Source organism: Petaurus breviceps, unplaced genomic scaffold, assembly GCF_028583685.1.
Source record: "Petaurus breviceps papuanus isolate PSGF00001 unplaced genomic scaffold, PetGlider_PUasm1.0 178, whole genome shotgun sequence".
In the NCBI taxonomy this organism is placed as follows: domain Eukaryota; kingdom Metazoa; phylum Chordata; class Mammalia; order Diprotodontia; family Petauridae; genus Petaurus; species Petaurus breviceps.
In genome coordinates, this window is record NW_027185777.1 from 16,545,111 (window position 1) to 16,556,398 (window position 11,288).

Sequence of the window (11,288 nt, forward strand, 5' to 3'; positions counted from 1 at the left end):
TCTCTCTCTCTCTCTGTCTCTGTCTATCTGTCTCTCTCTCTCTCTGCATTCTCAGCAAACAATTGGTATAAAATACTTCCCATCTTATTTGGTAAGAGCTGGTTATTAGAATATGATGGTATCATCAAAAGATAGAACCCGTCTATTTGGAGTATCCAAAATTGGTTCTTACTGTTACAGGGTTTAATTCTTTGGGTACAACTCAAATTGCTGACCTGTATATATGCTACGCTATAGTTAAAGACAGATTTGGTCATCTATTAATACTGAACTTTGTCTCAAGGGCGATTTCAAATGTCCTGGAAAGCTGAAGGATGGGTTTGTTCATACCCATCCCTGTCTGGGAAACATTGCTTTACCCAACCATACTTGACTTTGAAAAACTTCCCTTTATTTATTGGTTTTCAGTTTTTATGGAGAATTGACAGAGACCAATAAATCAGAAACTATAGAGACAGAACACCAAATCGTGTGCCCGTTTCATATTCACATGAGTGATGTGAACTTTCAGTGTTAAACTCCTTCATTGACCAGTTATCATGGAGAGAAGATATCACATGGAATATTCCATTGGACAGTAATCCTTAGCTAGGATGTAGAGTCAGTAAGAGCGGTGGGCTTGGAGTCAGATGGAGCCGGCTTCAGGTCCCATCTCTGACACTGGCCTCGTGACCCTGGTTAAGTCACCTAACCACAAACAAATCACCAGGATTTATTTACTCTGCTAGTGACCTAGCTCCTCATCAGGCATTCGTCTACACTAATGATTCCTAGATCCTCTTTGTGTTTCATTAGGATAGTTTTTCCATCTGTCCAAAAGCCTGCTCTGTGTTCTGAGGAAGCCTTGCCATATCTCCAACCCACAAGTGGTTCTGAAGATTCTCCTTTGAACATGTGCCTTTCACTAGGCTATGTGGGACTTTCAAACCATCCAATTCCTTTTGACTGCAGTGACCATAACCTGGTTGCTATAGTAACAGGAGTCAGTTAAAGCTAGCTGTTCAGACTTAGCTAAAGACAAGGATGTTTGGGCCTTTGTTGTCTGCTTTGTCTCTTGGGGTTCCTTTAGAGCCTCACCTAAAGGTGGGAAGCCTGACTACAAGTCTGTCTGGCCATCTGATTCCTCCAGGTTTTGAGCTTGTGAACTTAATTCCAAGGCATCAGATTTCTGAAGCTTGTGATTTATAAAACAAACAAGATCCATGCCCTTCCCCAACTCAAGAAGCTCCAGTGACTCCCTCCTGCCTTTAGATTAAAATACAAATTCCTCTCTTTGGCTTTTAAAGTCTTTCATGGTCCAACTCCAGCCTACCCTCCCAGGTTTATGCTGTATCGTTTTCCTTCACATACATTACGTTCTACCAAAACAAAGCTGTTCTCCATTCACAACATTCCACCTTCCACCTCCTTTCCGTTTCACAGGCTGTCCCCTATGCCTGAAATGCACTCGCTCCTTATAGAACCCCTCCCTGACTTCCAGCAATGCTTAAGCCCAATTACCACCTCCTATTGGAAATCTGTTATTTGACACAATTGCTAGTTACCTTCTCCCTTTTCTCTTTGTATAGATTTTGTTTTTAATGTATGTGTTGCCTTCCCCCAGCCAGTTGTTTGACATGAAGGACCATGTTGGGTTTTTTTCAGTTGGAAATGCAGACCAAGTATTCATCCAGGAGATAAGGGCTAGGAATCTAGCTTTGCCCCTATTGATGTGCTTTAGGACTGGTCATCCTGTGTCCATTTTCAGAAGCGCCAAAATAGCTTCTCTGACAAATTATATCCCCAAGATGAAACTGGGCTCCAGGTGCTGGACTATTATCCCTATCCCTGTCTACAGCATTGCCCAATCCAAAAGGAACTGGCGTGTGCATCAGTATATTTTAACAGATTTTTGGTTGGGAAAGAATTTTTTTTCATCCCAAGACTCATGAAACTTAATATTTGGGGAGACTAATTTCCACAGAGACAAGTGAAAAGTGGGTAATTGGTCAGTCCTCTCACTAAGCCTTAGTTTCATCATCTCTAAAATGAGAGGCTTGTTGGATGATACGTCAAAGGTCCAGCTTTTCTCTTCTGTGTTTCTATGAGAAATGTCTGCATGAAAAACAATTCAGAATACATGTCCTACTGACTTCACCCACAGCAGTGTCTCCTGATGCAAAGAATAGATGTTTCTCCTTCTTTCTAATTGATACATTTTATGTGTGTTTTTGTAGGTTGTATTTAAAATTCATTTGTCCATTTGCATAACCTACCAGGGAAACCCATCCTAGTTTATTTTGAAAAATGAAAGCCATGTGAGAACTCTCTGCTCATTTCCCCCACCTGATATGTGTTTGTTCCCCAGACAATAATGAACACATCCAGTTAATTCAGAGCTAGTTTTTAACCTTAGATTTCAAATGAGACTTTCAGCTACCTCTGAGGGCTGTGTCTCCGCTCCAGGACTTAGAGTTCATAAGCCTTCTGGACCATATGTCTATTTTCCTCCATCTTTTCCTATCAGTCATGATTTGATGCATGTTAACTTGCAGTGTTTTAATTCTTTAGGCATTCCAGAAGTGCTCCTTTATGGATGTAAATTCAAACAGTCCTGTTGAGCAGGCCCGAACTGACAGTCAAGTTAAAGACACTAGGCCTGGGGTCGTTACACAACCCAAGGAAAGGAAGGTAAAGTGGCGCCAGCCTGTCTGCCACGTGGCCTTGACGTTTCCTTCTTTTTTCTTGCTCTGACACTAACCTGGGTCTCCCTCATTTGTCATTCTGCGTCTTCTAGCTTTCTTCTCTTCTCTGTGTTCCTCAGTTGAAGAAATGATTTCTCTTTATCTTAAAGAAGGCTGGCTGAGGAAAGCAGTGTTAGTGTGCCTGGATCCCACATGCAGTGTATTAGACACTTTGTGCACCAAAAAGAAAGAACCGCACCCCACAATGAACCTCTATTCCAGTGAACCATAGGTGGGATGAACAAAGACGCTACCCCACATAAACTGGTTCTGATTCACTTTTTCTAATGGCCACTTGCGATAAAATGGGCTAAAGACATCTTATTGGGGCCCAAATAGAACACATGGATAGGCAGAGTGAACAAAGAAGCCAGCTCCACATAAAGTGGTTCTGATCCATTTTTTTTGTAAAAGCAACTTGCAATAAAATGGCCTAAAGACATCTTTTTCAGGTCAGAACAGTCCACGTACACAGGCAGAGTGAACAAAAACACTAGCCCCATATAAAGTGGTTCAGATATGGTTGGTTTTTTTTAATGGCAACTGTCAATAAAATGGGCTAGATATATTCTGTTCAGTCCAGAACAGAACACATGTACATACATACAAGAACACACATTACTATGAACATACAGAGGAAAAGCTGCTTTTCTGACATTGCAGCCTACATGTCTTCATTAACGGGGACTTCTACATGCCATAGAACAGTAAGACTTCATGTTCCCAGTGAATTCCCAAGGGACTATAAGACCTTGAATTTGCTTTTAAATCACTGAAGGTCAGTCGAGTTTTAATGTCAAGTTCATTTGGTTGCATCCTAGTTTATTTTGAAAATGAAAGCCATGTGAGAACTCTCTGGTTATCTGACCATCATGTAACAGAGACTGCTGCCTGTGTATCAATTAATTAAGCACTTATTAAGCATCTGGTATGTACAAGGCACTGAGCCTAGGAATCTTAGATCCCATTGGAATGCATGTAAATTTAAATATCTCTATTCTTAAGGCAAAGGTGTTAGTATGAATCTATGATGGATATTTTTTTTAATGTCATAGACCCTGTCTGGTTTTTAAATAAATAAGATACATGAGATTTCGAGGGACAGAAATTATATTGCAATACTGACGCCTTCACTGGATTTGTTGGTCACTTACACCCCGTGCGAAGGCTTCCTCCCTCCATGTTCTGTAGGGTTTCCATGTGATTGACTCTGTGCCTGAGCTGCAGCTTTGGGTTGTACGGCATCTCCCTAAATGTCCTGGAATAATCTTCCCCTTCTTTACTCTTGGTCACTCAGGATTCTCCTGGGTTGCCCCTCATTCTGCAGTGATCATGTGTTCATGTTGTAAATTACTCTGACTACAAATGGATGATTGTGCTTTTTGTTCTGCATCCCACCGTAACCACTGTACCTTTAAGTCTTTATGGTTACCTTTCAGCAAGATTGTCAATAACACCAGCTATGCAGGATCACCCAAGGGCTTCTGCTGATATGTGTTAAAGCCAAGGCTTCTGCCAGCATAACATTGTATTACAAATGAGCCGTGCTTAATTGAATGGTGGCTGCACTTTCAATGTTAGCTTTAAGTCATGGTGAATATCTAGTCTTCACAGAAATGTTTCTCCACCCCACTTTTTGGGATATAAAAGAGGTATACCATTAAATAGATTTTATAGTCTAGCATCTGTCTTTATTTTACACTTAGCCTTTTAGTAGTGTTGGCTTTCTCTTTTGATTCTGGCCCACACACCTCAACTGTTAGTAGTGTAGAAATGATTCTTTAAATAATGATAATTTTCAGTCCTAAATTATATTGCTTCATTACTAAAGAATTTAGTTTATTTTCTTAATCTCAAAACTTCTTCCCCATTCAATGCATGAATTCTGTCACAGGGAGTCCTTTCCATAAAAAGGAGTGAGACAAGATTTCATTGGAGTCTTAGAATGGGACAAACACAAAAAGGAACCCTAGAGAATTTGTCCCAGAACCTAAATTTGTGGCACAGTTAGGATCGAAACCGTAGCCTCCTGATTTCCAGTTCAGTGCCCTTCCTACCACATCATGCTGCCTCTCGGGTCCTAGACTCTGCTAAGCCAACAGCCAGACCTGAGTTGCAGCAAGTTACTTGCCTGGTCCTTTGCATGTGGTAGCCTTATCTCTGTCTTATAAACTTAGGTTCCTCTTGCACAATTTGAAATACATGAAATATTTTGCTAATTGAGACTTTCATCTTGTGCAAAACAGGGCATTTTTGGAAGTTGGAGAACAAAACAAATGCAGGTAATAACATAGGCTTCTTGATTGGTGTGTTAAACATGTGCTTGGCCAGCATGGTTTGGATATATTATTAAAGGAGTATTCTAGCTTAGTCCACATTTTGAGGAGGGGAGGTGGGATGGGGCAGACATAGTTTTATAGAATAACCTGTCCTACACTGTTCTACCAGAATTTGGAATTTTTCCAAGAAGACACACGGAAATCTGATGTTACATATGAAAATGACCCCCAAATGGAATCCCGAATGGTGAGTTTACATGGTCTATGCTTCATTTGATATAGGCAGAGTAATTAACTGTTTTCCTTTGGCAAATCCATTTCTGATTAATATGTGTGGTTTTCCCCCCCTCCTTCTCAGGTGTACGATGTTACTACAGGGATTCTAAAATCTAGTGACCTTCCTAAGGACAGGTGGGAAAGAAAAGCTGAAAATAATGTTTCTGATGAACCAGGGCCATTAGAAAATAAAACTGGCAACTTAATGAAGGAAAACACTGCCTCCAATAGGAGTTTTCTTAGAGACAGTAAAGACTATTCCCAGAAAAATGTGTCTGTCTGCCCAAGTCTCTCTGGAACTGGCTTATCAGAAAGTGAAGCAAGCAAATCTCAAGTCTTAGGCATACAATATACTGTGGTTAAAACTGAGAATCAGAAGGTGAGTTATGGAAAATTAAAAGAGATGAGTCAACAAGAACTTGAAAACCTGGATAAATCCAACCTAGCTACTCATACTGATACAGTCCAATTGCATAATAATAATCTTGCAGGAACTTCAAAGTCAGCTCCAGACCAAGAAGCACATAAATTTGACTATGGCCAAGTTGTCCTAAGATCTAAGGGAGCTAAAAATGCTAATGGGGGCTTCAATGAGGATGGAGACTCAACAGCAAGTTCTCCAACAGAAGACAGTCCGTCCACTGACAACATTGCTTTTATGATTACTAAAACAGCTGTCCAGGTGCTATCAAGTGGAGAGGTTCATGACATAGTGAGCAAAAAGGGAGGAGATGTGCAAACAGTTAATATTGATGCCAAGAAGGAAGTGATCTCCCAACAGGAAGGTACAGAAAATGAAGAACCAGTGGTTTGTTTAGATAAGAAACCAGTCATCATCATTTTTGATGAGCCCATGGATATTCGATCCGCATATAAAAGACTCTCGACTATATTTGAGGAATGTGATGAGGAATTAGAACGGATGATGACAGAAGAAAAGATTGAGGAGGAAGAAGAGGAAAATGAAGAACCAAGGAACACTTCCCAGATGTTTGCTAACAGTCTAGATTCAAATCAATTGACCAGTCTAAGACCCAGAGAGCAACCTGAGGAAATACTTAGGGTGCGGTCACATCTGGCAGAAACCAAAATACCAAGAGGACCAGAATTGAGCAAGACAGAATTGAACCAGAATAACCATGCTTATTCTCCAAATTCTGATGAAAAGGCTGATCTTACAGAGGACCAATTTGAAAGTCCTAAGAAAAAGTTTAAATTCAAATTTCCTAAAAAACAGCTGGCTGCTCTAACTCAAGCCATCCGGACAGGAACCAAGACAGGGAAGAAAACCTTGCAGGTGGTGGTTTATGAGGAAGAAGAAGAGGATGGGACTTTAAAACAACACAAAGAAGCTAAAAGATTTGAAATTTCAAGGTCTTTACCTGAAGAAATTCCTAAAAATAGAAAACAGGAGCAGCCCAGCCTAGAGATTTCAAAACCAGCTTCTAGAACTGATGAGATTAGAAAAAATACCTACAAAACACTGGACAGCCTTGAGCAGACTATCAAACAACTTGAAAATACCATCAGCGAAATGAGCCCCCGTGCTTTAGCCGACACCTCATGTACTTCCCATCAAGACTCTGTAACATACTCATTCCAGGTAGCCCAAGAGTCCTCGCCCAGAAACCCGGTAGTAGTGGAAGAAACCTCTGCCACTCTAGAACCCCCTACATCCATACCTTCAACCTCACGTAAGGTATCTTAGTACAATGAGAAGTGAGACGATCCGACCGCTTTCTAAATCTGCCGTAATCACCATTGGCAAGAGGTGTCTTGTGATTTACTTGCTTCTTCTCAGGTGGCTTGTTTTTTGTCTGTTGTCCACAATTCCCTTTCTTACCCTCCTTCCAACCCCCCAATTAGGTGTCTAACAGCTAATCGATTCCATCTTTTTTTCCGCTGCTGATTGGTGATGGGCAGTGCAAGGATTCTGGGACAGTAATTTGGTGTGTGAAATGAATGCTCTCATAACCACATTAAATTTGATTTGATCAGTAGTTCTGCAGTTTCCTCTCGTTTGATTCTTGAAATTAACACCAGTGGTGATGTCTGTCTCATAAGCCTCTCCTGCATGTAGGTCTCTGGCTTCTGACACCAAGCTTTTCTGCACAAGGTGTGATCTGCTTTGACCCTTTGCTCTTCAAGGTTTCGTCATCTGTCTTCTCTCTCACTGCTTCTTCCCACAGGGCTCTAGTGGTGCCCCCCAGACAAGCCGGATGCCAATCCCTATGAGTTCCAAGACTAGACAAGGAAGCATGGAGAAGCCAAGCAAACACCCCAAGCTACAGGACCCCCGCCAATATCGACAGGTAGTTTTACCCTAACCCCAAACTTTGGATGGACACTAACGCTGTTCAGATGCAAGTCACTGACTTAATTCATACCAAATAATGTGTTTTCTCTGTAAAATATGGTCTGAGTAGACGTCCTGGATCTGGGGGCATGACGAGATGATCCTTGGGGAAGCTTCCACCACGCTTATGCATGCTTGTAATAAAAACAACCAACCATCTTTTACTTTGTAACTCCGATTTTCAGCTGTTAACATGAGGTGCCAGACCAGTTGACTTTTGTTTGGTGAATGTAATGGTTCATCAGAACAGCTTGGGAAACAATCCAGCCTGCTGTTCAGCCACCTTTTCAAGTTGTCAGTACTAACTTATGTTTTTAATTCATTGTCTTAGATGTGCATTAACCTTCCATCACAACATCTCCATCCTCACGTAATACTCCAGAAGCATGGCCAATGTAGTCAGTGGTAGTTGGGTTGGTGTGACTTCTCTCCTGAGCCCTTCCCTCTCCTCCTTCTCCCATCCTACACATCCTTCTTTGTGCACTCTGGGGTTTCTACCAGGTCTAGTACAGCCCTGCAGACCTTAGCTCAGGTCTTGAACTGTTCGTTTTTATTCTGAGAAGGGTTGTATTTGCCAGGCCCTGTTGATTTGATCATGTTACTAGCTTTCTGATAAACTGTCTCCCACCGTCTTTATTTGCAGGCTAATGGAAGTGCTAAGAAAGCTGGTGGGGACTGGAAGGCTACTTCCCCTTCCTTACCTGCTTCTAAGATTCCGGCCTTTTCTCCCAGCTCTGGGAAAAGCAGTTCTATGCCCGCTTCTAGTGGTGATACTCCCAATCCCCCTAATCCGCCTACTAAATCATCCATTCCTTCCTCTAACCTTCTCAGCCCCCAAACAGGTCGCACTGCTTACCCTTCTTCCCATATCCCTTCTGTCTCTAACGGCTCCTTAAAATTTCAGAACCCTACTCACACAGGTAAAGGTCACCATCTCTCATTCTCAATACAGACTCAAAATGGCCGACCATCCCCTCCTTCTTCCTCTTCTTCTCCCCCTTCCCCTGCCTCTCCCACTTCAATGAATCAAGGTGTGAAGAGCGTCAGGACAATCCATACCCCTAGCTTCACCAGCTACAAGTCACAGAACGGAAATCCAAGCAAAACCACCCCCTCCACAGCCAAGGAGACCTCTTAAAGGCTGAAATGCTAATCGGTGCAATTTCTCGCAGGCAAATGTTACAATATGCCTTGGTTACAACTTTTTTCATGGGAGAATGTAACATTTTGTTATATCGTTTGAGGCTGGATGCTAAATATGTACTAAATACTGAACTAATTGATTTGAGTAAAGCTGTTGTTTTTTTTTTTAAACTTTGTTGCTGTTGTAATTACATAACATTTATTGTCTGTATTGAGCACCTGTTAAGTACAGTGAGCATGTGTTAAGAGAAAAGAATATGGTAGACATACAGGAGTGTATGTGTGTGTGTGTGTGTGTGTGTGTGTGTGTGTGTGTGTGTGAAAGAGAGAGAGAGAGTATACATTTTAAAAACAAAAGCAAAACCCCTGTATCAAGCTTGGAAGACATGTATGGCTTCAGAATTTTAGTGTATTGTTTTGTACACAATATTTTTCATCATGGAAATTAGAAGTGAACAGAGAAATACCCAAGTGTGACTATACAAACTGTAAATCTGATACTAAAATATTTCCTTTTATTTTACTGTTATTTAGCTTTGTTACAGATTTCTATTTTTGTCAAAATTTCATGGTTCCTTTCAAGATCTTTTTGCCAAAACATTTTGATACTATAGTAATGTACATTTGAAAGAAGTATGTGGGACTCTTGACCTTACACACAGATACCAGGCTTCACGTGTAGGGGGCAATCTAACGCACCTGTTGCACTGCCATTAGGGTTATATATAATAATTTGCCAAGCCAAGAAAAAATGATTTGTTTGTTTTTGCATTTGGTATTTGCTAATTATTTTCTTTGCAAAATCTAACCCTTCCTTTGAGTTCATTTTGACTGAGACCTGGTAACCCACACTGTACTGCATTGTGGATTTTAAAATGTACACTTCTGTACTTTCTGTAAAACTGACAAACTTTTGTACATATATATATACATATATATAGATCTATTAAAAAATACTGTATGTGGCTGAGCACATAGAGTAGTTTTCCCACACCAAAGTTAATTTTTATGCATGCTTTGAAAATATAGAGGGAATGGGCAGAAAGGTAACTATCCATAAATTTAAAGAAATATATACAACCAATTCATTTGCACAGCTGGAGTGTTTTTTTGTAAATAAATGTATTTGTATAACACAATAATGTATTATACAGAACTATCAGCAGAGTACTTTGCAAAACTAAATAAAAGGGCTGCATGCTTATATTTTTGTATTTCCTCACTCTAACTACTTCTTCCCAATCATTAAAAAAAGCATAACTGAAGATAGTTCCAAGTTTAAACATTCTCACATAGTCAAGGCTGTTGGTATTAGCAACCCTCCACGGTACATCCCTATGACATGTGTGCTTTTTTGCAAGACCCCAGTTGCGAGTTCTCCATGAATGATTTTATAATGAATTCCCTGTGACTTCATTGCAAGCGTGATATTTTAATATCTAGTATGCCCCCTGTGTGGAGAGTCTGTGAAATAACCAGTTTTATCTGTCTGCTGATCAGAATTTGCATATGAAAATTAAGTCTGGATATAAGGCACGCAATCGCATTTACCTGAGGGAATATTGTCACTGTTTTTGTTTTGTTTTGTTTTTTACCTCCAATAGAAGTGAAGTAAAAAAAAAATAAAACTTCTTTATTGCTGATTTTTCTTTGAGTTCTCCATTTTAAAAATGAGCAATTATTGTTGGCCTAGAGGGATCTGTGGTGGCTGAACATTATACTATTTCTAGGCTTTCATTTCAGGGAAATAAGAAGTGAAAGAAAGAAAACATGAGTCACCTACAAGAGCAGTCTCACAAGCATTTAACAAGGCTCTCCTCCACCAAAAATCCTTAGCTTCAATAATATGTCAGAAGAAAATATTCTTAAATATTTTGAAACCACAGTCATTACCATTCCCAGACCTTTTCTTCTAGGATGATGATAGAAGAAACCAGTCAGTATCATTCCCAAGCCTTTGCATCTAGGACGTTCCTTTTCTAGCTCAGTCTTCTAGGATTATGTTATGATTCCACCAATTTATAATAATCACCATTATATGCTCTGACTAAAACCTGAGCAATCTTTATAAAGAATGTCTCTGTTTAGATACCAATGGTTCCTTCATCACAGTCTTCTTCAGAATCTCAGTACCTCCAATATGGTAAAGACTGTGTGCTAGCTAAGAGTAAATCAAGTCTTAGTGAGAGTCATTTCTTTCCAAGGCATTAAAAAATCAAACAAAGCAATGATTCTCTCAGTCTACTCGTGGATCACAGTTCTAGAGCCAAACAGGCTAGATGTTTAGATTATCCCTATCATTTTACAGAAAGCCTCAGGAAAGCTAAGTGACTTCACCAAGGTCATGCAAGAACAGAGGCAGGTTTGGATCCTAGGACCCCAAGGTCTAGGAGTCTTCACTTTCCTATGGTGTCTCCCTGGATAGTCACATTTAACAAACAAAATTGTAGGCTCACCAGTGAGGAATAACTTTTGGAGCACATGTTTATAATATGAGTGTATCTAATCGTG

The 11,288-nt window shown here is 40.2% G+C and overlaps 1 protein-coding gene across 18 annotated transcripts in view; it reads left to right on the forward strand.

Moving 5' to 3' along the window:
- KIAA1217 (KIAA1217 ortholog) overlaps positions 1-10,420 on the forward strand; it is a 586,069-nt gene extending 575,649 nt beyond the window's left edge. For 10 of the 18 annotated variants that reach the window (XM_069086298.1, XM_069086300.1, XM_069086304.1 and 7 more), the window contains 6 exons: positions 2,551-2,670; positions 4,970-5,005; positions 5,172-5,249; positions 5,361-6,977; positions 7,468-7,590; positions 8,278-10,420. In XM_069086298.1, coding sequence (XP_068942399.1) covers positions 2,551-2,670; positions 4,970-5,005; positions 5,172-5,249; positions 5,361-6,977; positions 7,468-7,590; positions 8,278-8,772 — 2,469 coding nt within the window. In that variant the 3' untranslated portion in view covers positions 8,773-10,420. The remainder of the gene's footprint in view (positions 1-2,550; positions 2,671-4,969; positions 5,006-5,171; positions 5,250-5,360; positions 6,978-7,467; positions 7,591-8,277) is intronic. The other 8 variants (XM_069086299.1, XM_069086302.1, XM_069086301.1 and 5 more) reach the window with 2 other exon arrangements.
- Positions 10,421-11,288: the final 868 nt, after the last annotated feature.